The sequence below is a fragment of the Syngnathus floridae genome, chromosome 2 (assembly GCF_059516105.1).
Source record: "Syngnathus floridae isolate MCC-2025c chromosome 2, RoL_Sflo_1.0, whole genome shotgun sequence".
Taxonomy (NCBI): domain Eukaryota; kingdom Metazoa; phylum Chordata; class Actinopteri; order Syngnathiformes; family Syngnathidae; genus Syngnathus; species Syngnathus floridae.
In genome coordinates this window covers 14,933,925-14,960,671 of record NC_142414.1, presented here as the reverse complement: position 1 = coordinate 14,960,671, position 26,747 = coordinate 14,933,925, and the positions used below count along the sequence as shown (strand labels likewise).

General features: G+C 40.2%; 3 protein-coding genes and 1 long non-coding RNA gene across 7 annotated transcripts; 2 read left to right on the top strand and 2 right to left on the bottom strand.

Moving 5' to 3' along the window:
* Window positions 1-497: 497 nt before the first annotated feature.
* acp2 (acid phosphatase 2, lysosomal) lies at window positions 498-6,734 on the top strand. Its single transcript, XM_088359192.1, has 13 exons — window positions 498-915; window positions 2,141-2,236; window positions 2,357-2,443; window positions 3,232-3,292; window positions 3,381-3,472; window positions 3,545-3,643; window positions 3,742-3,831; window positions 3,905-3,988; window positions 4,065-4,113; window positions 4,447-4,535; window positions 4,620-4,726; window positions 4,981-5,156; window positions 5,398-6,734. The coding sequence occupies exons 1-13, from the start codon at window positions 829-831 to the stop codon at window positions 5,538-5,540; spliced, it is 1,260 nt and encodes a 419-aa protein (XP_088215318.1). The 5' UTR covers window positions 498-828; the 3' UTR covers window positions 5,541-6,734.
* gpr137c (G protein-coupled receptor 137c) lies at window positions 6,253-14,965 on the bottom strand. Of its 2 annotated transcripts, none has more exons than XM_088359170.1 (8): window positions 14,150-14,962; window positions 10,726-10,775; window positions 10,490-10,597; window positions 9,884-10,022; window positions 9,554-9,700; window positions 9,321-9,446; window positions 8,746-8,864; window positions 6,253-8,497 (listed from the first exon to the last, which is right to left on the bottom strand). In XM_088359170.1, exons 1-8 carry the CDS (start codon window positions 14,525-14,527, stop codon window positions 8,272-8,274), a joined length of 1,293 nt encoding a protein of 430 aa, XP_088215296.1. In that variant the 5' UTR covers window positions 14,528-14,962; the 3' UTR covers window positions 6,253-8,271. The 2 variants fall into 2 exon arrangements, with proteins under 2 accessions (XP_088215296.1, XP_088215302.1); XM_088359176.1 differs by having other exon boundaries at window positions 8,289-8,537; window positions 14,150-14,965.
* Window positions 14,966-15,407: 442 nt separating this feature from the next.
* Window positions 15,408-24,613, top strand: txndc16 (thioredoxin domain containing 16). Of its 3 annotated transcripts, none has more exons than XM_088368594.1 (20): window positions 15,408-15,741; window positions 16,403-16,587; window positions 16,673-16,755; window positions 16,878-16,951; window positions 17,065-17,139; window positions 17,459-17,580; window positions 17,662-17,752; window positions 17,873-18,020; window positions 18,121-18,290; window positions 18,370-18,430; window positions 18,559-18,694; window positions 18,778-18,924; window positions 19,243-19,302; window positions 19,418-19,622; window positions 20,615-20,751; window positions 20,854-20,938; window positions 21,285-21,426; window positions 21,678-21,865; window positions 22,859-23,049; window positions 23,675-24,613. In XM_088368594.1, the coding sequence occupies exons 2-20, from the start codon at window positions 16,428-16,430 to the stop codon at window positions 23,875-23,877; spliced, it is 2,478 nt and encodes an 825-aa protein (XP_088224720.1). In that variant the 5' UTR covers window positions 15,408-15,741; window positions 16,403-16,427; the 3' UTR covers window positions 23,878-24,613. The 3 variants fall into 3 exon arrangements, with proteins under 3 accessions (XP_088224720.1, XP_088224719.1, XP_088224721.1); XM_088368593.1 differs by having other exon boundaries at window positions 20,851-20,938; XM_088368595.1 differs by lacking the exons at window positions 15,408-15,741; window positions 16,403-16,587; window positions 16,673-16,755 and having other exon boundaries at window positions 16,885-16,951; window positions 17,065-17,143; window positions 20,851-20,938.
* LOC148402086 (uncharacterized) lies at window positions 22,530-26,144 on the bottom strand. Its single transcript, XR_015857078.1, has 3 exons — window positions 25,998-26,144; window positions 23,639-23,773; window positions 22,530-23,012 (listed from the first exon to the last, which is right to left on the bottom strand). It is a non-coding gene; the product is annotated as an uncharacterized LOC148402086 (long non-coding RNA).
* Window positions 26,145-26,747: the final 603 nt, after the last annotated feature.

The window sequence follows — 26,747 nt, the reverse complement described above, 5'->3', positions numbered from 1 at the left end:
AGTTAGATTATTTTGTTTCAAAAATAAATGTATTTGTTTAGATTTAATAAGAATAGTTTGGTTAATGTTAACATCAAAACATGTACAACCAGTGGTAACTTAAGCACGACAATGTTACTAAAACCCATCATCACGTGCTGGAACTACATTAAAGTTGAATTTGGTCCTATATTTTATTTTATTATTATTTCTTAGTGAGAGCTTGATTTAAAATTTAATTTTGACAACTTTAATTTCCTTTAATACAGATTTGTAACATTTGTTGTGAATAGTCATTGGCCATTATAATTATGTTTGTATAATAGATCTATTACAGAAGCTTAACGTCATATAAGGTCGATCTTATATGACGTTAAGATTCTGTAAGGGGGTTTGAATTTGGTATCATAGTAAACATTAAGCAAACGTAAATAAATTGACGTTTATTAGTTGTTGATCGCCAAAGATTAGACGCGGCGTATATATTTGACGTCTGTCATACTTCTCTGTGTGGTTAGGTTGAACACTTGCTTGAAAGCTGGTCCCTCACGACCCCACGCAAAATTTAAGGGAAATAGACTGTTTCATTTGTGCCGTAAAAAAATCGTCTGTGCTGCTACGTTTTTTTTTTTTTTTTAGTTAAGAGAGATTATTTTGTGAACAAGACACGATCTGACACTTCTAATATGGCGGACGCGCTGTCGCATCTTGGCAACGGTGCAAAGTACAACCTTCTATACGTGTATAACTCGTGTGTAACGCTCGCGTCGTCACGTGACGTAACAGCATAGTGTTTGGCTAAAGCTGCCTCAGTTTGCCGAAGAAAAGATCGGCTTCACCGACTTTGTCATGCTCACCAGATTTCTACTGCTTTTAACGGTGGGCGCTCTCTGCGGGGATGTCACAGCGGAGAAAAAACTGGAATACGTAACCGTGGTGAGTATATTTAGTCCTCTGGGAGGTATCCGCGCCAGGCAAAAATACCGAGAGGAGGGTGAATATATTGCCACGATATAAATATAGCGTAAACGTAAGATGTTCATATGTGCCAAGTGTCGGGTATTCAACCAGGGAATATGGATATTTTGCGCACTAATTTGTGCCCATGAAATAACTGGCGCAAAAAAAGCGAATTTGTGACTTTGGTTATTCCCTTGAAGAATTTGACGTAGGGATAAAAAAAAATGACGCGCACATTCGCGAGAGAAGACAATGCACGATGTCCTCCAGCAACATGGCTCGCTGTCAAGTGTATTTAAATTCTTGTGGCTAAAAATTCCTTCCGATGCCAGGGTCTGCTACAGCTAATTTGTGGCCACAAGTTAGTATTTTGTACCTCGGGTATGTGAAGTGAGATCTGTCATATGTCAACATAAAAACTTCCTATGTATTGAAATTTAGGGCAACCCCCCCAAAAAATCCCGTGTCATGTTTGCGACTCGTAGTAGTAGCTGTAGAGACACAGAATCTGTCAGGGAAGTGACAATTGGAATTTTTTTGGACCCAGTCATAATTTGCCATGTTAACACCATGGCATCAAACATCTCACATACTCCAGTGTTACAATATGAGAAGATCCACTCAGCACAATGTACAGCAAAAGTTTATGTTCCCCCGCCCTTCAAACAGTTGTTTTGTTGGCCGTAGCTCCGGCTAATGATTGATCTAATTTTAGAGGTCACATGTTTTTACTGAGTTTGTTATGAAAGACAGAGAAAAACATCAGTAGTACAAACACTATTTGGGCAGTTTTTGATGGCGGGTTATTTGCAAGGGATGCACTTTTACCTCTGTTATCCCAAATGATAATTGATCTTTGCAGAAATGCACCGAGACTACGCAAAATAATGCTCCGCCTCTGGTGGCGATGACCCCACAAGCCTCATCGGCAACCATCGACTTTTGAACATTGTCTCCTTTTTTAATCAATTCAATTCGTAGTTAACACACAAAGGTAACATGATATACTCATTCCCACTCGTTTGTGTCCACCGGACTCTGCGTTCGAAAATGCAAACTGACACCCTGACTGTTCTCAAAGACTAAACTTCATGTGTGGGTGAATGGTGGGGGCGCAGCTGATAGAATGACCGACCAAGATAAGGGCTTTGTAATCCACTCATGGGGCCAGTCTGACACACGCGGTTTCCCTGTCTTGCAGTTGTTTCGACATGGCGACAGATCACCGGTCAAAGCCTATCCTACAGATCCATACCAAGAGAGTGCCTGGCCTCAAGGCTTTGGACAGCTATCACAGGTCTGGAGATAAAATATCTATTTTTTTCAGAATGATTCCCTTTGTTACATCACTTTGATAATCCTATAGGCTCTGTGCACACCTTTCAACATCACACTGTGTGGTTTTGTTTGTCCTCAGGAAGGGATGCGGCAGCACTTGGAGCTGGGCCAGTTTCTGAGGAAGCGTTATGACGGCTTTCTTAACGAAAGCTATGTCCGACATGAGGTAAATGTTTAGATAGGCGACCGGGTGTTTTGGAGATCAGAGGAGATCACGTCATTTCCGTCTTAATCGGGTGAAAAAGATCAAACTTTAAAATAAAGATATTACTGAATGGTTTTATAGCCGAGTTTTATATTGCACAAAATAATATTTTGGCTTTGTGTGATGGTGCAAATATGACACAAGGCAGAAAACTGCAGCTACAAAAATGCTGGAATGTTAGCCTGCCATCAGATAGTCATAGTACGCTCACTATTTCAGTGTCCGAGGAGTCGTAAAACCCAAAAGGCAACGAGTTTAACAGGTACCTCTGGCACATACCGCTTGGGTTTACCTCAGGCAAAACCTACATGTCACACATTATAACTAACTAGATTCCAGTGGTTTATATTGGCTGCTTGAGCTGAGTTGTTGCAGATGAATACACAGTGGATTCATGTTGATGATTATAGTGTTATTACTGTGGTATGTGCATACAGAATTCCCCATGGAACTAAGGGTTGAAGGGGGTGACGTGAATGTGGTGTTTATGTGCCAACGCACTTGGACATGATTGTTTCACTTCCTCGTTTTACGAGGATGTTCAGTCAAGTCTTTTGTGACAAACTTCCACCAGAATATCATTGTTTTATGCCAGTCGTATCATTTTATGTTTTTTGTTGGATTCATTGGCCACACCTTGAAAACCGGTCCGTGAAACTATTGTCAGACGCTAATCCTGTCCGTGGTGCGTATAAGGTCGGGGACGGACGGTTTTTATGATGAAAGGATTTGCTTACTTGTGTCCTCAGATCTCAGTGCGCAGCACAGACTACGATCGTACCCTGATGAGCGCCGAGGCCAACCTTGCCGGTAATGTTCCCCGTAAACGCTTCAACCTAAATGTTGACTTGCAGGTTTTAGGACTTAAAATTGTAAGCAAGCCTCCTTCCCTTTGCAGGTCTTTACCCCCCCAATGGTGAGCAGGTCTTCTCACCAAACATCAAGTGGCAACCCATCCCCGTCCACACGGTTCCGCAAAGTGAAGAGAAGGTTGATAGAAAAACATAGTGCCCTTTAAAGTGATTTCTTGTCTTATCGATTGAATGTGTTTATATTTTCCAGCTGCTGTCCTTTCCTCAGAGAGATTGCCCTCGCTTCGAAGAGCTCATGCGTGAAACCGAGCAAACGGAAGAATATCGTAACATCACAACTGCTAACCGGGTCTCCCCTCCCTCCTTTTTTTTTTTACACACAATAAGATTGACCGTAATTGAAATCGATTAAACGAATCATTCTGGTGTTTTTAATCTTTCATCCAGGACATCATAGAACTGGTTGGGAATAAAACAGGACTCAAGTCGATGAGTGTGGATTCTGTCTGGAGTGTGTATGACACCCTCTTCTGTGAGGTACATACTTACATTTTCCACTCCATTGTGTCATCTTGCCGCTACAAAAAGTGTGCTTGGGTGTGTTTCTTAGTCACGTCATAACAAGTCAGCTCCAGATTGGGTGACTCCTTCTGTTTGGGAAAGGCTCCACTTTCTGAAAGACTTTGGATTCCAGGTATAAACTCTTTTCTGGATTTCAAGCCATTGAGACACAAACTACTTGTAACTCGAGTATGCTCCGATCTTTCTAGGTCATATTTGGTGTCTACAAACAGCAGGAGAAGAGTCGGCTGCAGGGAGGTGTGCTCCTGTCATTTCACAAGCAGATGATTAACAATTGAAACAGTTTTAAGCTGTTTATTGACACTCCCTTACCGCCTAACTAAACAAAACAACTCAAAAACATGGGTTTTAAAGCAAGTACAAACATTTGCCTCAGGAAATTTGGTTAGCTTAAACAATGTAAAACGCTGCGGATGGCAAACATAGCATTGCTGTTGAAGCAGCGCATATTTGAAGATGTAAAGTTTGACAGGAAGACTCACAGGCATATATTTGCCACAGTACAAAGAAGGGAGAGAACAAAACTTTGACTTAGTCCGGCACCTCGTGTTTCTGTTTTCTGTCTTTCAGGGATCCTGTTGGGCGAAATAGTGAAGAATCTTTCCCGAGTGGCTTCATCGAAGCAAAGTCAGCCTCTGAAAATGATGATGCTTTCTGCGGTGAGATGCATATCATGCTAGCAGTGCAATTTGAGAGCGATTCACTTTGTTTGCGTTGGCTGAAGTTTTAAATATGTTGTACAGCATGACACCACTGTGGCAGCTCTGCAGAGCAGCTTGAATGTCTTCAATGGCAGACAACCACCATATGCCTCCTGTCACATGATTGAGCTATATTCAGATGTCAATGGGTACTTTTTTCTTTTGTGTTCCTATGTGTAAGAATGTTGACTGTCTTGTTTTTGATGAATGTTTGACAAGGCTGTGTATTTTAATGTTGGTCGTGGTGGTGAGCCAAGTATTTTTTGTCGGTGTAAAAAGTTTGAGAATCACTGATCTAAACTGTGGTTTTCCTAAAATACTGTGGTTTCAAATCTGGGCATGATTAGTCAAACACAAAACCTGACATACAACTAACCTTCCGCTTTGTGTGCCCCCCCCCCAGGTCTCTGTCAGTGTCTATGTTTTACCGGAATGACAGCGGGGTTGAGCCGTATGCGCTTCAGTTGCCAGGCTGCGCCCTAGAGTGCCCCCTGGAGGAGTTTGTGAAACTTACCAAGTTGTCTATTTCTGATGACAGACAGAAGGAGTGTCAGTTGCCTTCAAATGGGAGCAGTAAAGGTGAGCTGTTAACTCTCCTACACAAGAGCAACATTGGTGCCAAATAGTTAACTTTTCAAGTGCAAAAAGAAGTCTTCTGGCCATAGGTGTCTGCTGTACATAAGCAACATAACGGGCAGTCTTTTCGTTAACCAGCGCAGTCCAACTGCACGAGTGGAATTTTCCTTCCTTTGTTATCGTACTCGCCAGATGATAGCCATCTTGGCCAGGTTACTCATTGTTGTCAGTCTCTGTCCCTCAGAAGTGATCATCACTCTGGTGGTGTTTGGCTGCCTGTTGTTGGTCCTCATCATCATCCTCTTCCTGTCCATTGTTCGCCACAAGGAGCCGTTGGGCAATCAGGGGTATCGTCAGATTGGTCCTGAGGGGGGCGAGGAGTCCTGACAGAAATGCAAGGTGGTCCTCTGCAGGCTCAGCAGCTCCTCACCTCAGGGCAGCAGCGACGATGACGATGCCCATGATGAACTTTGACCCCTTTTTTGTAGCTTCAAGTCTGGTTTTTAACTCACATTGGCTGTTTTGTTTTTATTAGTTAACAGCTTTTATGAATGTTTCAAAGCTGGCTTGATGACAAATACATGGACTGGAGAGATTTTTTACCTTTTACTACCCTTATTTCCCCCCTCCAGAATCCAAGTTGATGGGATCAATGGTATTTCTATTGGGTGCAATTGTGTGAATGAAAGTCAAGAATGTTTACTTTGAAGGCTTCTTTTATCTGGAGAGGCTACATTTATTGCAAATGTGTTTATTGTTTGAATTTGCTAAGTGTTTTATCATCAAAAGTCAAATGACGAAAACATAACCATTCTGCCTTAAAACAATTGCAGTTGTTTTCTGATGTTTGTGAATTGTTGGTGTTTTATTTCAATTGTCAAAATCTGAGCAGCTTTTTGCTTTAAAAATGAGCAAATAGTTTGATATCATGAGTTGCTCATATTTGCTAGCTCAGTATGTTTCAAACTGGTAGTTACAATACTATTTTTCTCTTTGCTGCAGTTGATTTTGATTGTATTGTTTTAATTCATTATTTAAAATCACTTCATGTTAATGACAGTGACTACTACTAGTCAGTTAGGCGTAGTTTGTTTTCAAGCAGATTTATTAAATGATTGTGCTATTTTTGCCACCCATGTCTTCTTGGGTGCTCTTTTTAAATGTAGCTAAATTTAACCTCTCTAACCTTAAGTCCACAGTGATGTAAATCTGCGTGTAAGGGAGTACAATGGTTAGACTTTTTGTTGAACATTGCTTATTTTAATGTCTGTCACAAAACAGGTTACATTCAGTATGGTCCTAGTTAAAAGAACTTCTTGCAATAATGTTGACTTGTTGCATGATGATGCAGAGCCATGGACTGCACAATCAACTTTCACATGGCAATAAATGGAACTTAAAGCGTCCTCAATTCGCAACAACAAATGTTTTGCAGACTGACCACATTTTAAGAACACGCTGGCAGCACCTTAGACAGGAGTTTGAATTTAAACTTGTGGGTCCATATTTGTGACAAGCATTCCTTCTCTGGAATTTCCCTTGGGATCACCTTTCACAATAAACAATGGGTGCGATTGAGAATGCGAGCAATGTTTTTTTTTTCTAGTTTATATCTTTATGAAAAACAAAAAAAAGCCTAGAACAAAATCTACTTGCAGGTGCTGTTTGTCAAGTTTGGGGGTGCATAGAGGCCTACAATTGTCTAATTCAGAGATTTAGCACAAAATGTTAACGTGGTTTTGGACACCAAACAAATGAAATTTCCAACAACGGAAAACAATGAAAAAGTACAAATTTGTTAAATCAGTAAAGCTATATGGTGAATTAAAAAAAAAAAAAACATATAAAAGCATCCACATTGTTCAGATCACAAACATACTGACTTTCACCTATAAACATGCAAATGATTCCATACATACATCATCGATTCTATCTTGTGCAAACTTTTTCCAAAAGGAATGTTAAGTATGAGACTGACGTGACGGCAGAGAGACATCTCCTTCCTCTTTCAGAGGATCAACACATCCAAGTGCAAAAGGTTGCAGCAAAGCTTATAACGGTTATTTTTGGCCAAACTGTCCAACCTGTGGACCATTACAATCTCATACTTGATTTCGGTGACATCCACAATAGATGGTGCAAATATACTTTTGTGGCGTTGATATTTCCATTTATAAGTCTATTGTTCAGTCGTAATGTGTTGGTGGAAACTTGATCTGGTTATTCCATCCATTTCCTACCGCTTATCCTGTTTAGCTTCAGCCTATTCTAGTTGCCAAACAATCATTCACACATATGGGTCATTTTGAGCAGTAATTCTGAAAGTGTTTACTACTTCCACTACTGGCACTTGGGTTAACTAGCGGTACGTGAAGTTCAGGTGTATTGAACTTTTTCGTCCAATTCTCCTGGCATATTTAGCCACAGTTAGCATCTTGCAGTGACAAGACATGCTAACCACATGTTCTACAGTGGTGCTGTCAAACATCTGCACATTTCACAAAGGGCATCCAAAATGGCCCGTGATTGACTGGCGACTGGTCCAAAGCGTGCCTTACTTTTCTCTCAAATTCTCCAAGGATAGTCACCAACTCATCCGCGACCTCAGTGAGGATAAGTGGAAGCGAAAACGAATGTGTGGATCATATCCAAAGTGTTACAGTAATACACCAAACTATCAAAACAATAATAGTCATACTTACAAACCTCAACATTGCTATTCACTCAGAAATTAGGTGTGAATGCTGAGGAATGAAAAAAAAAAAAAATCTGGACACATAGCTACAAAGACATAGAACCAAGCTTTTTCACTTTGGTTAAAGTTGAACCTTGGATGAGATCTATCTTCTATTGACATTTCAGCTTAGCAGTTCGTCCGAGTGTCCTTTTTGTTCCTTTCACATGAATTTATTTTTCATCCCAAAATCAACACTGACGATTGTTTTTAAACCCTCATTAAAGCATGACCTTGAGGATTATGGTCAGAGATTTTAGTGCTACATTCCTGCTCCGCAATCTTCACACAGGATCGAGCATTTTGCGTCAAACGATCCTTGGTCCTCAAACTTCGGGGTGGGGGGGGGGGCAATTGGTTCCAAAATGAAAGAGCTCTATCTGCTCAGTTCTGAGGGGTGGAGTGATAATAACCGTGATGGTGGTGGTGACTTTGTGGGGTGGAGTAGTAGTTGTGGTGATGGTGCTGGGTACTCTGGATGTTTCCGTAAGCGAACAGGAGGGGGGCTGTGGTGGAGGGCGCTGGCTGGCTTGACGACGGGGCCCTGTTACCCTGGATAGAGCCGTACCAACTGGACACGCAACTGGGTTGAGCGGTGGAGGAGGGCACGCTGGATGACATAGTACACGTGAATGGTAGGGACGGTGTGACTGTGTATGTGCCAGAACAAATAATCAACTAATGATTTTAACCTGTTCTGAATATGTTGTAATGTCTATTTTAATAAGGGGCCCTAACTCATAACAAATACATAATTGACAACATAATGACATAATTACATAATGACATAATTACATAGACACACCACAGAGGATCAATGTTGTATGTGTGCGTGTGCATGTGTGTGTGTGTTCGCACCTGGCCCGATCGCCCCTGTTGCTTCTGGACAGGTCGTCGTCACTGTCATACCTCCTTGGGTTGTCAAAAAAAGAATCCCTGGAGCCAAATGTGTGGCTGTTGAGGATTCCTGCAGGAACCTGGCACACATTCAAGCTGCTGTGTTACATCATCTTTTTTAACCTTTATAACGAGTTGGTACTGTAAGGTCACGCCCTTTATTTTGGTTGTAGAATGAAAACAGAACAAGATAGTCCACCAAGAATCATGGTTCGCTATGTACTGTACGTATCTTCACAAAAATAATGTGTCTTAGATGATCGACATACAATTTGATTCTCTTCCACTAGATGGAAGGTGTAACTCATCTGTGTATCCGCCCATTGCCATTCTATAACCTCATTATAATCCTCTTCCACTAGATGGAAGAAGGTGTAACTCATTTGTGTATCCGCCTATTGCCATTCTATAACCTCATTATAGGTTCAGATTTCACAATATGCATAAATTTGTAAGGTAATTGAGATGATTTCAGTATTTTTAGTATCTTATTAAATCACCTTTTATTGACTGCTTGTAATGAGTTTTTACTTTACCAGGTTCTGTTTGGGCTTCTGGACTCGGAAGAAAAGCACCATCAAGCTGGTAGGTAGCAGCTCCCAGAAGAACAAAATAATCCCATACACCATGTAGACCTCGTCGCTGAACTTCAGCACATCGGCCTGGAACACACAAAAATATGCTATCAGTGAGCTGTGATAAGCCCTGTTTATTCTGATGTTACAACATTTACTGCTACGCCTCCCCAAATTGAGGAGTGACTATTCACCTGATCGGAAACTGTGTACCAGCTGTAATTGCACAAATCAGGTCTGCCCAGCGGAGACAGCGCCACCACCAGGTTGTAACAAGCTCTGGACGTGTAGAGGAGAATCACCATCGCTCCCACAGCTGTCGCCTGGCACACCGATGTCCCCTACAGAAAAACAATACGTATATTTGACACAACTTCATCGCATGCCATCCATTCATTTTCTACATTGATTAAAGCTAGCTAGCTAATGATACAATGATGATGTACCCTGTCGGTCAAACTTTTAAAACATGCATAATTGTGAGCTACGAGCTGTGTGTGAAGCTTGTTTTCATCTTCCCCTACCTTGGATTGGAGGAAAACATTGGCAGAGGACATCTTGGCAATGCGGAAGATGCAAATGGCCAAAGACACGGCACACAGGACAAACAGACTGTCGTTGATCAAGACGCGGGCTAGCACGGCATGTCTCACACTCCTGTCGCTAAACACAAGTCACTTGTTAGACATTCAGTCATTTTCACTATCCAGATCAGACTTATGGGTGAGATGAGGTGGCTTACTACAATCTTGGTGTCTGTAACTTTCTGACAACTTTTTCCTTTGACACAAATATCTGTACTTTTTCATTTGCGTATGCAAAAATCAAAAAAAATTTTCAAGTACGTTCCAAGAGATTTGCAAATAATGTGTTTTACTCCAAATTGGCAAGTCCATGTAAATTTTGCATCTTTTTTATTACGTTGCTAAATTAGCTAATGTACGGGAATGTGTTGTTTTGATTGAAACGAGCTAGCTAGCACTTGGTTTAGTAAAAACAGCTTCTGTTTTTTTAGGTAAAAAGCGCGAGTAGTTTTGTCAAGTCTGCTACGATACAGATGTTGAACCTCTGGAAAGCAATACATATTCTTGATTCTAATTATTCGCTTGTTATATAAGATTTTCACTTACCTTGGCAATTCCGAACGCTCCAAAGCACCTTGCACCAATAATGCACACGTTAAATTCACCACAAGGAAACATATACAGAGGGACAGGAAGAGCAATGATAGTGCAATCCTGGAGAAAAACACAAGTAAAAAACAGTATAGCAGAGGATTTTCAATTTTGATTCTACGTATGCATTTACTGGACACTTCTTTAGGTACAGCTGCACTCAAAATATTTGTATTTCAACAAACATTTACCGGTATTTGGTGAACTCTGGGGAATACTTGGCTTTAGCCTTGAACACCACCTAAGAAATACACGGGAAAAAGTATTATTATACAAACACTTAAGGTGCTGAAATGTCGTGTATGAGAAGATGGTAGGAGAAGAAGTAAAACGTTCCCTTCTTTTAGTAGAGCTATGTGAACTTGACAGTGTCTCAGGACATTCCTGGGTAATTAAATGAACACGCACACGCACCGCTGTACAAAACTAAAGTCTGTGAGGTGGAAATAAATTGGATTTACAATGTGCTCACACAGCTCCTAATTTGACAACTGTAAGTTAACATATATGTGTTACACTTCCAAAAGCAAAAATCACCATCTAAGTGTTTAAGTCATGTATAGGTGTCATAGCAACCTTATACTTAGTACATGTTCTTGAGATGAATATTGCGTGGTGTGGAGTATTTTTCTGTTTCAGTCTACAGAGGCTAAGCGTGAATTTTAAACCTACTAAGAATGTATTTCAATTATACTTAAACTGCTTACTTCTCTTCTACTCATTCCTTTTAGGGTTCCACGACTATTGCAATCAGTTTGTGTGGTGAGCTCACTCAACGTTGTCTTTGCTGACTTTTCATGTTGCATAACGGCATATGTGTAAACAATCTGCCTTTTGTGTCAGAATGTAGGTCAGAAGTCGACCTCGAAAGTAGGCGACTGGGCCAAGCACAAAAAACTGTAGGTTCATCTATCCTAGATGTGTGTCTTTGTGCTGCAAATACAGTGAACAATTCATTACTTGTATACGGAAGGGAAGGTGAAGAAGTAAATCATAAGTAGCTACAGTATATAGTTTGCAGCTTGAGGCTTTTATTGCTTAAAGTGGCTTCGTTCGCTTGTGGTGTGGGAATGCAAGATGTGTACGTACACCAAAGTCCATGGAGCAGAGCAATGGGGCTTTGCGCGGTTTCACTTTTGCACACAGGGGAGGGACAGAATATGATACAAGATTATGTAATGTATCAATCTAAGTGTCCTCCTGTGTCCATGTACTCTGTAGTCATTTTAAAATTCTAATATAATGTGAATCTCAGTGTCTTCAACTGTCTTTCTCTGCATATCTATCGGAACAGTGACTACAAAAAGTTTGCACTTCCCAGTTCAAATGCCAGATTTTAGCATACAAAAAAAAAGGAAAAGAGATTTGTGATTTTTGTTTAAAATTAATTGATGTTTTTTATTATCGATTATTTAATTCGGGACCGTGTTTCGCTTAAAATTGTCCAAATCCTCAAAAGTCCAGCCTCACAACAATAAATAGTCTCAGATTTTTGTAGTCCTATATTTAAGAATACTGTGTTGAATAGAAAAGACAACATTTGCACATTTTCTGCTTTTACTTTGGAAAACAAGGCTCAGCTATTGCCTATTTATGGACCAAGTGTGTTTTAGCAAGTTGTTACTTGCTTCTGGAAAACCTAAATTGGCATTCCTGTGTAAAGTTTCCAATAACATGAATTGTGCATTGACTACTAACTATTCCAACAAATAATCGAATATACAGATGGGCTTTTGGAAAAGCTGTGTGGCTGGTGCACCAGCAAACCCTTTGTGCTGACATTTGTGGTTTACTTTTTTCCAATAATTTCTTTTAAATTATAATATCATAACATTAAAATAATTAATTCCAGACCATTGTAAATTAGAGAGAATTAGCTTAGTGGCTAACCTCGAATCAGTAATGATCTGTATGAGAGCAGAGATTTAAGCAATTCGGCTCAGCAAAAATATATGCCGGTGATGTACGTAGAGAAAGCATATTAAATCCGTGCAGCGTTTTTTTATGCGGTCGTGACATAACATTTATGTCGACAGAAGGCCAATTTCTGTTCCTGGCGTAACCAAGTAACAAAAAAAGCAATAAAGTTCCAGTCAAAGTCTTCAGTTTACCGCTTGTGAAAACGGATTATCTCATGGGCCACAGTGTTTGATCAGATGTCATGTGACCAGTCAGAACAGCCTCATTACTTCTTCCCCACTTCACTGGGATTTGAGGGAATATTCCTTCAGCAGCAGATTTAGCAGCACTAGTGTGGAGGTGTGCAGACACAAAACTGTGACTCACCCAATGCTTGCTTGGGTTCATTATACCCATGCCTTTTCTATAAGCCACCAACAAAACAAACGCTACATTTTGTCTTTTACATGTTAATACCAAATGCTGAAGCAGCTTTATGAATTTTAATGAGACAGCAGGAAAGAAAATAATCAAATTTATTACAGTAATCCATTAGTATTATTTGCTATTGTTTTGGTCTATCTAACTTAAAATAAGATCCCTGTAATTTCTTTTCTACAATGCTACGATACAGTATCCCTTATTTTTACTTGCATTTCCGGTGATTATTTATAAAAATACTAAAAATATTTTAAGGCTAAACTTCTATTCAAGTGATTATGTTGTATGTTTCTGGTCTATATACACACATCACTGCATGATTTAGGTCCTCAATAGTAAAGTAATGCTAAGAGAATATAAACCCAGTAGGTCTCTGACATCTGCAGACTTGGGACAATTGGTGGAGTCCAGAAATCAAAGCAGACATAGTGGAGGAGTATTCAGCTGTTATGCTGCACGGAAATGGCCAACAGAGGTGAGGTCAGGCCCGAGTGTGAATATCTTTAAGTCCAGATTGAAAAATGCCATTGAGCGAGCTCTTTACATTTTCTAAATCTTTCGCTTGAGTCATTATAGTAAAGTATCTTATATCTCTGTATTTCGTTTTTAATTCTTTAGTTTTCTGATTTGAAATGCTTTGAAATGATGTAGAAGTAAAGCACATTGACTTACCTTTTAATGAACTGGATTATTTCAACAAAGTTGCCTTGATGTCCCTAAAGAAATGTTCTATGTTCATAAACCCTTCAAATAGTTTGAGAAAGCAGGATTGGAGGCGTGGCGTGATTGTTGGATAGAGGATTTTGGTCCTTGATTCACGAGTCTATTGTATTGCTCAGCCACAAATGTTTGGATGCCCATTTATTAAAGAAGAAAAAAAGAAAACATGGGAGGATGTATGTCCCTTGTCGCCCCCCCTCTGCGCAGCCCTGGTGCGTCATCAGGTGTACTTTTTGAATTTATTTGTAGACATATACGGGATTACTGGCGGGTTTTCACAACATTGCATTAAAATAAGGTGCTTTTCTACTGTACTAAGATTTTCTCTGGCGTGGTGGTTTCTTGTGCAAGAAAAAAATGATGACGGCTAAAATTTTCACAGATCATACTTATCATGTATTACTGTCAAGTCATAATGACTGTTCTGTTTAACCAGTTCTGTTTTTTTTACAGATTGCAAACTCTGTATGTGAGCAATAAAGTTGGAGCTGCAAAAAGGAACGAATGTACGAACAAACAAACGGAATATCCCAGACGGCTGCACGGAGTGCTTACCTGCCAAAAGTAGAGGTTGAGCAGGCAGAGGGTGAAGAACTGAAGGCAGACCGGGCAGCAGTAGAGCAGCCAGTAGGCCAGCGGCTTCAGCTGCACGGCCTGCGCCGCATTTTCAAAGTAGAAAGAGAAGAGAGTCGTCCTAAGCGCTGCCCACAGCAAGCACAGGAACAAGAACGCACTCTGATAGCTGAAGCGCTTGTATCCGTAGTGCAGAATGAGCCACAGCTGCAGGTACACGAAGCCGAAGAGGAGTGAGTAGAGAACAGTGTACGCGGCGGTGAGGCTCAGCTCCAAGGCTGGCGAGATGGAATCTCCCGCGGGGTTCTCCTGCACGGAGCTCAACAAGCTAGAAGTGCTCGCTTCTGCGGCCAAAAACATCTCCGCTGGTGACTAACACAAGCAAAGTCGAGAACCCCAAAACTGGGTCAAAGCTGACTTGAATTCACAAAAGATTCCTTTGAAATGAGCGGTCAAAGCATGTTTTCTGAAAATAAGGGGCATCGTGGAACTGCGCGCGACTACGTGAACTAAAATTCTAGCCTGAGGAAGAAAGCTAGTCCCAATTTTTGACAATACAAAGAAGGTAAGACGGGCACTAAGAAGATTCTCCAGTGACTCTGATGCAAAAAAATAACGGGGGGAGGAGAAGGAACTCCAGATCAGCTGTGATGCAATTTCAGACCCGCCCCCAAAGCTTTAGTTTTAAACAAGAAAATAGCGCTCCGTCACCGCCATCTTGGCTCAATAATCGACTTGCTTCAATGTGATACAGATGACTCGGGAGCCACCGCGTCGAGATAGTTTCCTAGCAAAATTGACCACGTGGGTGACACGCCCACTCACAGTGGGACATTTTATTGGCTGGCCGCGGCACCGGCCTCCACAATTAGCTTATTCCATTGGTTTGTGATGATGTCAACTAACAAGCTCCCCGCCTTCAATTTGCGGCGATTGCTCGCTCCTCTGAAACCCCTCGAAGACCCAATTGGTTTAGAAAAAACACGTGGTTATCCTAACTAAACATAAAGCTGAAATGTAAACGGCGCTACAAGAAAATGCTTAAAAAATAAAAGTTTATTTAAATAATGCAGCACGTTTTTGTCTATGTTTGAAACACGGAATCGTATCAATATAAAAACAAAATTATTTATATGATTCAATTGTTTTCTTTTACGTATTTTTCCAGTTTTCACGTGCATATCAGCACTCAAATAGTTTTATTTTGACAACCTTATTCGGAAGTTATTTACAACACGTACGCTGAAATGATTCGAGACAAAACAATAACAGAATCTGACATTTGTATCCCAATGCGTTTCTCAACGATACAATGTTACAGTGCAGCTTCTCCAAATAATTTTTCTAATGGTCGCTTTTTCCACATTCTTGGTTTGATCGCCTATTAAAATAAAAAAGACAACCTCAAGGAAGCAACTGGTAGCTTAGCACGCGATGCTAATACACCTGTCACCAGATTGTTATTATTTTAATCCAAGGCATATTTTTTTGCATGTTTTACACCGTGAGAAATGAGGTAGCTGATGTCGTAATGGTGATGGTTCTTGCCCTTTGTGCACTTTAATAGTACTCAGGTAGGTTATCATCAACTTCCTTTCTCTTCTAACTTTAATTTACCATACTGTTGAATCATTTTACGTGCACTTTTTCCATATGTGGACCAACATCACTTTATATTAATTGTGTAAAAAGTGTTCAAGGTACCTATTTGATTATTTATTTTTCCTATTTATTCTTTTTATTCATACATCCTGACATCTTGTCTCCCTTTGCTGATACATACTTCCTTTGTTTCCACTTAGACTCCTGCCTTGTTTCCTTTCAGACATGAAATTTCCTCCCGGCATCTTTCCCCTCCTGACCTCCTTTCTTCCCTCTTTCTTTCCTTCTCTCATTCCTTCTTTTGCTTACTTTTTTACTTTACTTTTTACCTCAACCCTTCCATTTTGTCTTTTCTTACTGACCTATTTTCTTCCTTCCTTCATACATCTTCCCTACCTTTTATTTTGCATCCTTCCTTTTTTACTTTAATTCACTTTTCTGCCTTCCTTCCTTTGGTATCTGCACCAAACCTCCTTTCTTTGTTATAGCCTCATAGGATTTGCCATTAACATTGATACTTAAAAAAATAGGCCCACTAAATTTACAGTATTTGTACAATTAATCTAACATTTCAAAGGTTGCTGTACGCCTTTATTTGCAGTTCATTTCTCTTCTTCACTTTTTTCCCTGTAGGAGGGACAAGCAAGGCCAAGTTGGCATGATGTGGCTGCGTGTGACTTTCCTGCTGCTGTGCACAAGTGCCGTGGGATGCACAGACATATTCAACACGTCAGGCCTGCTCCTAGAATTCACAGCTGTGGACTTTTATGAAAAAATGAATACTGGAAAGATGATCTTCATCTATTTTGAAAATCAAGGTACAGCAGTGCTCTTACTAATCCAAGCCGCTTATTCCTGCCAATTATGAATTGTGTCTTTCTTCCTGTTCTTTTCTGTTGTTAGTCTCCCAAAGCATCTCTCTCTTCTTGGGGGAATTGAAAAAGTCTGCAGATGTTCTGAAAGATTATGGAATACTTGTGGGCAAGGTAACGCATAATGTCATGAGCCTTAAATACCAAGGATGGGTGGAAATATGCAGAATAGCATTATTCGTGTGTTGGTATTGGGAATGGCTATGCCTGTGACATGAGTATCCATTTTTGTGTAGATCAACTGCAACAAGGAGATGGTTCCCTCATACTGCATGAAAGAAACGGCGCAGCATACTGCTTTTCTTTTTAGGTATGTGGAGTGGAGCTATAGTGCCCAGTGCATAGTGGGTTAAAACTAGTCAAAATGATTTATTTCATTGGTGATGTTCAATTTTATTGAAATCCAAATTTCTCTCTTTGAAGGGATGGTAAAGAGTTTGTGAATTTTGATTTGGACACTGTGTTTGACGTCAACTCCATTGTCTCTGAAGTCTTGTTGTAAGTAAGCAAACAGTCCCTCAGGCTAAGTATAGTTTTTTTTTTTTTTATTAAAAATGTTTTATTTTCATTGTTGTTGTTTTAGTAAGAGTGTGATTACGTTTTTCTTTTTTCCCTACGATCAACATCCCTAATCGTGTTTAATTTTTTCACCCAAATAATTTTTCTTTCGAATATATAATCACCTCTTCCTCTGGATCCCCATGCACACACAGTCACACTTGCAAATCTTTGTGTTTACCTGTCATACTTATTGTTTCAGAATCAAGTTAAAGTCACTATTTAGATTTGAACGAACAGTCTCTAATTTGCCTTTCAGTGCCATTTTACGCGACGAGGTCAAGTACGTGCATTCAGACGCCGACCTCTCGGTCATGGAGAAATCAGTCAAGGGAAAGAAAGATATCGTGCTGGCTTATGTCAGTAGTCTTGGCACACAAGGTATAGACATCTTGGATCAAGTATGGTGGATTGCTGGTTTAATGCTATCAACCTTAACCTGCTGTGTCCGCATTACTTTAGAGCACAGATCAGTAATGGAGACTGCTTATGTGTATGGATCGAAGTATCAGTTCATCCTCATAACCGGGGGCCCTGTCTTGAAGCATTTAGGGTATGTTTGTCTTCTCTTGTCACATTATGAATGAAGAAAATGAATTGGAATTCTCTTTTTGGATTTACAAGAATCAAGTTGATTTCAATGACCGTCAGTGCCTCTCTGGTTTCCTTTCAGTGTTCACAGAGCCTTGCCGTTGTCTCGAGTGTGGTTCCTCCACTGTACAGCTCCCTACTCTGAGCGGTGCCCTTTGACACCAATGAGGACACCACTGTCCACACTCAGCCTGCACACATTCCTGCAACTCATGGAGGCTCCGCTGTTGGTAACCAGGCTACTTTGCGTACTCACAAATGCTAAATAAAGCAACAAATCTTTAACAGACTTGTAATTCATTTTACTTTTTGTGTCTTTTCAATCACTAGGCAGAAGTTTACGAAGACCCTTCAGCGGTTGCAAGACCTCAATTCCCTTACCAGCAAACCCCTCAGGTCTTTCTGTTCTCAAATTCTGAAACAGAGCAACTTGACAGGGACACAGCCAACGCACTGGCCTGGAGGCTGAGAGGCATCGCCCTGCTGATGCTTGTGCACAGGTAAGATGCAAGGTTAGTGGTCTTGTATCATATTTTTGTGGTTAATTGGACCATTGGAAACAATTTCATGTGTTCTCAGGAAGAGCCCTGCCGTGAAAACTCCTGTTGAATATAACGTGGCTTACAGGTTGCCGGATAAGGTTTGATGTTTATTTACAAGGTTATGACCCACGAGCGTGATCACAGAATTAATTAAACTTGTATCTCAAGGCACTATACTATAGTTCAGCCCTCTTTATTTACCGTGTTGCCTGTTTCACACTTGTAGGGGTCTGAGGTCAAATATTTGACCTTGGACAACCTGGATGCGCTCTTGGAGCTCTTCCACCATCATGAGGCAGATGAAATGCAAGATGAGGAGCTGGAAGGGGAAGAGTGTGATACTGAGGATAATGTCTCTAATGGTAATGTTGAAAAATTGAGATGAATGAAGAGAAGCAACAGAAGGATCACAAGGGAGATCTTTTTTTCCACTTTTGTCCTCCAGGGGATTTGGACGATGAGATCGTGGCATCTGTCTATGAGAACCGAGGCCACTTGGTGCATATGGACTCCATTACCCAACTGACATCTGATGACTTCCCCAATGCAGTTACTCAAAGCGGCCTCACAGTGGTGCTTTTCTACCTTAAATGTATGTTTCTGTCCCATGGTTACGCAGATACAAAATATATTTTGGCAAGAACTTTGTTAATGGGAAGTACTTGAGACAAGGGAAAAAAAAATCACTCTGGTATGGATACAGATGTACAGAATATTTTGTAGATGTTTTTTACTGTTTGCATACAACTCCCAATTTTATTTCATGCTTATTTGGACAGGGACAAATGCCACAACATATACAAATAGAAAAACAATCTCTAATACACAGTATTTATAGTTGATACTAATGCCTTTCTGTGGGGTAAAACTTTTATGGTTGACTAATTGTAGTTTCTAATACTACCACCAGGGGATGCTGTATCAATGGCCTTCTTCAGCTCATTTACAGAAGTGGCAGAGAGGCTTGCAGGTAATTACTACGAGCTGACAGACTAGCATGTGTTTTTGACTCCCAAACACGTAAATATGTGTGGGCTCATTTACATTCCCATGTTGAAGCCGCTTTTTACTGCCACATGTTCTAGATGCTGGCGTCGTTGATGTTCACATGAGCGCAGTGGATTGTGGAGAATGGACCGACCTCTGCGCTGCTCAGCCTGTCGGCTCCCGCCCAGTCCCATTCAAGCCAATCACTGCTTTCCCAAGTGTCCTGCTGCTCAGCCCTCAGGAGCAAATTCAGGAGTACAGAGGCATGCTGGGATGTGAGCCACTACTTCGCTTCATTTTGCTGTGAGATGCTATAGTATGACTTCTCTTATTTTGTGTATTGAATGAAAGGCAAAGGTGAAAAGATAGTTTGGAATCTCATAGAAAGATAGAATGTAAAAGTTTCTCAAATTGTTTTAATTTCAATACACTTATATTCTTTATCCTCTCGCTAAAATGACAACATCTGATGGAGTAATTCACAGTAGTTTTAGTAGAAGTGCTCGTACTCTATGCTTTTTTTCTGCATAACTGCCTTCTGGTTGCCATAACAGAAGGAGCAGCACAATGAATCGGACTGCAGTATTAAATCTTGATGCACAAATTCTTTAATACTTTCCATTTTATTTGTTATGAAAAAGCAATTTTTGGTACTATCTCTGCCAAATTGAAATGAACAAAACCGTTTAGCAAGAATCATGAAGTAGACAATGTGTTTAGTGGACCATCAAATATGATGTGTTTGACAAAAGTGCTCTAAGGCTCACTAAAATATCATCAACAACATCTCAGCGGATGCCTTTCATAGATGAAGCAAATGTAACGCTATCAGAAGACTTTCGAAGAAAGCTGAGGGGAAACTGCATCTCAAAGGAATGTTTGTCTTGGACATCATTGCAGATGTGAAAAAGCACCATGACTCCACAGAATGTGTGTGTATGTGTGTGTTGAGGGCCATAAAATATATCTTTGCCACCCCAAATAAACACACACAGGAAGCATATTATGTGCTAAGATGTGCATAAATGTACAGAAATAGTTGATGGAGGGGTTTTTAGTTTGAGAGAAAACACTGGTGCTGACTCACTTCCTGCATTGCGCAATTCATATGGGTGTTTCTTGATCTTGAAATTATGTCCAAGGATGTAAGGGGAGGAAAGTGATGACATTTTCGAGGGCCCGTGACAGAAAGGTGTCCTAGAAACTAGTATTGTTGTTATTGAAGGAGTGAGGCCCAAAGTAATCAACTTTTCATGGGTTGACTTGTGTCCGTATGTCCATTGTCCTTCAACCAGGAGCCGGCCGGCCTCTCCCCAGATACTGTCTACTCAGCAGGAAGTGACATCATTCCTTCACGGGATGCCTCATCATGAGCTAGCAGGCTTTATCCCTGACAGAATAGTTGGACTGTTTAGTTCGCATGCACATACAGGTAATAAATCGATTGTGTGAGTAGTCTATAAAGATAACCATGAACTCAGAAAATAATCGAAGTGAAGTTCAAACCATGTCATGTCTCTGATTATGTTAGCAGGTCTGTCAGCTTTTAATGAAGCGGCAAAGTCATTGCGAGGGAGGGTGCTGAGTGCCCAGCTGACAGACGTGCTGGCACAAGAATGGTAGGCGCTGTGAATTGTTCCTCTCTTTCAAGGTTGTCTGCAACTATTAAATTCCACTGCTTCTTAAAAAATCCACTAGAAATCTTCATGGGATAAAAACACTCACGACTTACAGGTTGTACACCAAAAACTCAAAAGGCCTGTCTAAAATGCTGGCAAAAAAGTGAATACACCAGCAGCATTCCTAGATCTGTTTTTCAAAAACAACCCCTTGACTTGTTCGACCTATTAAGGTGTACTCACTTTTGTTTTGTTGAGGTATTGGGAAATGGAAAATTATACAGTCATAGGGTCATTTATCAGATACTTTTTTATGTGTGTGTTTGTATTCATATGTACTTTGTAGGGCTGCCGACCTGTCGGTCAACCTTCCTGCCGTTTTACTGTTTCCATCCTGGAAGAGAGACTCCCAGCCCTCTGTGTTGACGCTGTTCGCCTCTGTCGATAACTTGGTCTCCCAGATTGACGCAGCACTGCTGCATCCTTTGGTAATTTAGATTTTAAACTTTGTGACCATGTCTGTCTTTGTGAAGAAAGGTTGATGCTCTGTGGGAGTGACGTGCTACTAAAATGGTGCCACAATGAGCTTTATAAGTAAATCTGGTATCGAGCTGCCTTTTTTTTATTGTCTGGTATTTTTCTTTGCACAGAACACTGCAAAGTTTGAGCATTGCTGCTAAGGTTATAAAAAGATGAATAATTGTTTTGCATTTCTTTTCTCCCACATGACTGACTTCAGCCTGAACTGACAGTGGAAAACCTGCCATCCTTCCTCAGTTTGGGAAAAGCTCTTCTTCTGCTTTTTGTCGGAGAAGAGGAAGACGAGATTGGTCTGAGGCAGAACAAGGCGCTGCTGGAGGAGATGAAAGGCGTGCTGGAATTGGGAGGCGAGAGAATGGAGCCATACTTGACCTGCTGGATCCATCTGTATGCTTTATTTACATTCTACAATATTATATGTTGACATTTTGTTAATTGGGATTATTAGTGAACATTGGACCTTAGTCATAGATTCTTAAAATCTGTGTGTCGGAACATTGGCTTTTAAGACGCCCAATGGCTTTCACCGGAAGCAATGTGATATGAATGGAGCGTAAATCAGCGAGATCATGTTTGTATATCTTATAATATATCTTTAGCCCTGCGGAGGGCTCGGGCTCTCTTGGTAATGACTAGCCGCTTGTTATTACCAGGGTGACAAATACAGAATATGCCCGCGACTGTAATTAAATCTTACAGGGCACATAGAAGTTTTTCTTGGTGTAGGTAGGGCCAGTGCAGTGCTCCAAATGGTGATATTTTCTAGTGTTTTGGTAAATTCAAATTAGGGAAATATTTTGTTTCCTCACAAAGCATAAAGGCTTTAAATTCCGTCTCTAATACAAAAATGCTAAATCCAAAGTGAAATGTATATTCATGGTTGGAATTCTTCTAGACCAAAAATAAGTGTGCTGCAGTAAAAAGTAAAAAAGTTGTTTCGAGCCAAAAAAATATTAATCCGCGTAACAAAACAGGTCATTTACCCACCCAATTTCGATCTGCATGCATCAGTTAGACATGCTTCAGAGAAATAGACCTTTGGTACCAGTCGCCTGCTTAAAACAACATTCATTGTGGAAGGTCGTCATGTTTGAAGGACAGCTGACAGCGAATACTCACTGTGAGCTTTGATAGGTTGTTTAGCTACAACATTTTGAACAGTACATGGAGGAAAAACGAGACTTGCATCATTGTGTCAAGAGGTCAAAATTGTAGCGGACCTAGAAGATTATTACCGACAGAGATGGTATCGCTCTGTCCAAATTATTAATATATTGTATTACAGGTCATTCGTTTCCGTTATTCACTTCAATCTCATTTGTTATTCATATTTCACAAACAGAAACATAGTAAACACATTTTATTGATATTTTATTGCAGTGGTCGCACTCCAGCTGGTATGTCAGTCCTGGGTTCATACCTGGGTTCCATGCCTCCTCTTCCTGCCCTGGTTCTCACTCATTTGCCCTCCGGACATGAAGTTTACGAGTATCCACCCAACACACCCATCACGGCCCAGTCTGTCCTGCAGTGGCTGCAAAGAGTGGAGGAAGCTAGAGAGTCCCCTGCAGGTACGGTTCCCAAAGTCTCACTCAGTTCCAGAGTCCATTCTCATAGCAGATGTGCACTTTAAAAGCTAAGAGAGGAGCTAATATGGACGGCCAAGCATTATCCAAAGAGCATTTTACTTCTAATGTGTACTGTCCCACAACTTGGCCATTAAACTAATAATAGATGGTATTTTGCAATAAGTCAGCAACTGTGTCATTAAGCTTGCAGCGGAACAGAATTCCGAATAGCTGGCCCCATTTAGCTTCTCTGCCTCTTGTAATGGCTCGGAAATGCTTTTCCAGACCCATTAAAGTAAAACTTTAATTGTGCATACTGTGAGTGTGGACTCAGCGCCTAAGTGCAATGTGTTGTTGTTTATACCATAATCAACTTAATGTGTGGCAACACGTTCCTTGTATTGTGCTCACCACCAAACGTTTTTTTACTTGGAAAGCAATGTGAATATTTTTCTCAGACACTTTTCACTTACTTTACATTACATTACCATGGCTGCCATTATAGTCATTAAAATGCAACCTCACAATGGTATATTTTCAATATTATTGTATTTTCTTTTTATGTGGAACCAATATTTGAATTATCACATACTTCAGATTTAATTGATTCATTGGTCTCCGTCTGCAGGGATGTTAGGTAAAGATGACTGGCCTCCCTCTGTTGAGTTCTATGACTTTCTGAAAATCATGGACGAGGAGGAGCCCGGCTTTGCAAAACAACGTGGTCCTAAAAAGGAGGACAAAGAAGTGGAGATGGATGAAGCAAAGTTGAACGTGGAGGAAGCAACAACAGATTCCTCCTACCGCACGCCTCATCACTCTGAGTTATGACAAATCATTTATAGATGATTCCATAATAGTAACATTCAATGCCCAGTGCTTGAGAGGTTCGTACTCGGTCTACTGTGATTATATATCAATTGTATTTAAAAGTGAAATACATCTAAACGGTACTTAACAAATGCATTTTACTAGAAAAAAAAAAGCACAGTAACATTATGTACTGTTTGATCGTTTAATTTAGTGATTTTTGCCATACCGCTAGAGAGAGCCTGTGTATTACACTGGTTATTTTAATCACCAGGATTATTTTTCAGAATTATACTTTGGTATTTTTGTATTGCTGTATAAAAAAAAAAAACTACATGGGCGGTTTGGTTGAGGAGCACGCTTTCACTAAATCACCCAAATTCCAGTGCCCTTATATTAAGGTATGTCTTGTAAATTATAGTTCCTACTGCAAACTCTTCTGTAATTGCAAACAAACCTATTGCATAGCCTCAATTTGTTAAAGGACACCCTTAAAGTGTCCAGTTTCAACATGATAATTTGTTTAAATATCACACAGGAAAAAAAAATATAAAGCCCTAAAGAACAGTCTTCTATTTGTGTGTGTGTGTGTGGTAGCTGTTTTTGTTGTTGTTTTGCATTTGAAGTTTGAATGTGCAATCGCTTGTGTAAACAACTATGAGGTTCATTCAGATACTTGCAGCATTTTGCAGGTTTCTATTAGTTATGCTCTGTTCTTAGTTTTGACAGATTTGAAATTAAACAGTCCAAAATTAAATTCTTCCTTGCTGATGTCAGAGTTCAGATTTCTGGCTGATGCTAAAGTTTAGTGCATGATGAGAGTTGGATTAGAATGCTCCTTCACTCTCTGGCCACTTTTAGGAACAATTGCATTATCTAAAGAGTCCAAATTTATGCACTGTATCCAAGATTCCAACTTTATGCTTGATTTTCCTTGACGCTGTCAGAGAGGTATTCACGTTACAGTATGTTTATTATTACGGAGTGGGCCACCGCTGCTCTTAATTCTTCAATGTCAATCTCAAGAAGGCTTTTTCCAATGTGCAGGTGGGCCAACGCACTCTTTACGTTTACGTTTCGTGACAAGAGAGGGATGAAAACTTGACCTCTGATTCTCAGAAAGTGTGTCGTTTGTGTTTGTCATCCATGACAGTCAGCCCCAGAACGACTAAGCGCTTGAGCCTTAAATTAGAACCAAATGCACGTTACCTCAGTATGGGTTGACTCTGACTGAGGTTTTCGTGCAAGACAGACCCGAACAATTACCCAAATCACCTTGTGTGCAGCGGCAGGCCCTCTGATTAATGTCCAATAATAAAAAGTCACTAAATATAGCCACAATGTCATTTAGTCGGAGCAGAGAAACCTGTGTAGGCATTTGTTATGCAAATTAGCGGCACTGCCACAATGGGGTGTAACTTCCCAACAGTTCTTCTCACAGACACGTTTTTAAAATTAGCCAGATAATAGATCGACTTGGTGTATTGCACCATTAATGGCCGTGCAGGCCAATTTGCCATATACTTTATATTATGAGGGACAATGTCTCAGTCATTTCACCATTTACCTGAGCCAATTTGGAATCAGGGCTAATAAACACAATTTCTTGAAGCTAATTCCTTTCAGTAAACACACATATCTCTTTTCAGGTCAATCTTCCCCCAGTGACTGTGTAGCAAATTTTAATCAGGAACATTCTTACTTAACTCAGCTTTCTCTTTTGATGACTTATTCCCATGGTACACCTTGAAAGCTTGCAACATGTCATGTGTTGCTATTAAGTAACTTTGAATGAAGCTTTCGCAACATTAGCATCCTAGTGAAAGGAACCGTAGGCCCAACGACAAAACAATGTGACAATATGGCGACATACGTTAGCTCCGGCTTCGCAAACATGGACACAAATGAAATTTACCTTAACACACTTAACGTGTTGTCAAGTTGACAATGTGATGTTTTCTTTCGGTCAATATTTACCCATGCACTTCATTTATAGCTGCTAAACATACCAGTGCCAGCAAAACTATTAATACTTTTGTTTTCTAATCATCTTTATCACTGCATCCAAAGTTTCTCTATTTTCCGGCAACTTGAGCACTCATTGTAGCACATCTAGCTCGAATGTTAAATTGACAAGATACCTGATATTAACTGATCACAAAAGGCATCTTCTCAGAAGAGTGTAACCAGAGCGTATCCATTCACTGATCACATTTGCTGATTGAATTTAAAAAGGATTATTTTTTTCCCTGTTTGACTGAGGCTAAGTAAGTTTCAGCAAGTATACAGCACGGGTTGAAGAGGTTTAAATGATTGCTGCCTAAAAGAATAAATAAATAAAACAAAAACAAGCAGAAAGGAGGAGGGGGGGGCAGAAAGAGGAAGAGCAGAGGTCAACATTCCTGCTACTCTTTGGAGACTCAAAAGCAAAAGATGAGACATCATTCGTTAGCAATGAATACAAAAAGTCAGCAAGACAAACATGACAGCTAGGGCACAAAATAAAAGTTATTTGTATTTATAGCTACAGCAGAGTGGGCCCAAGTTTTCATATATGCTAAGCATAAATTGTATCCCCCCCCCCATTACACCAACCCCCCCAAAAACAGCATCGATCTGTTTATCAGTAGGACTTATCTAACAGGCAAAGTGTGTTCTTCACTTTTACTGAGTGCAACCAGCACAAGCGGTGGTTTAAATTTAGACATGTACTAAATAATACATCATAATAATCAGGATAATAATTACTGTCATTAGTCACGGAGACACAACTCTCATCAAGTCATTTGATCTCCATTGAGAGCAGCACTAATGCTAATTACACAAAGGCATTTGTGTGCATTTGGGAGTCAAATCGTAGCTTATGCGTAATAGTCAAGTCCCATGGCTAC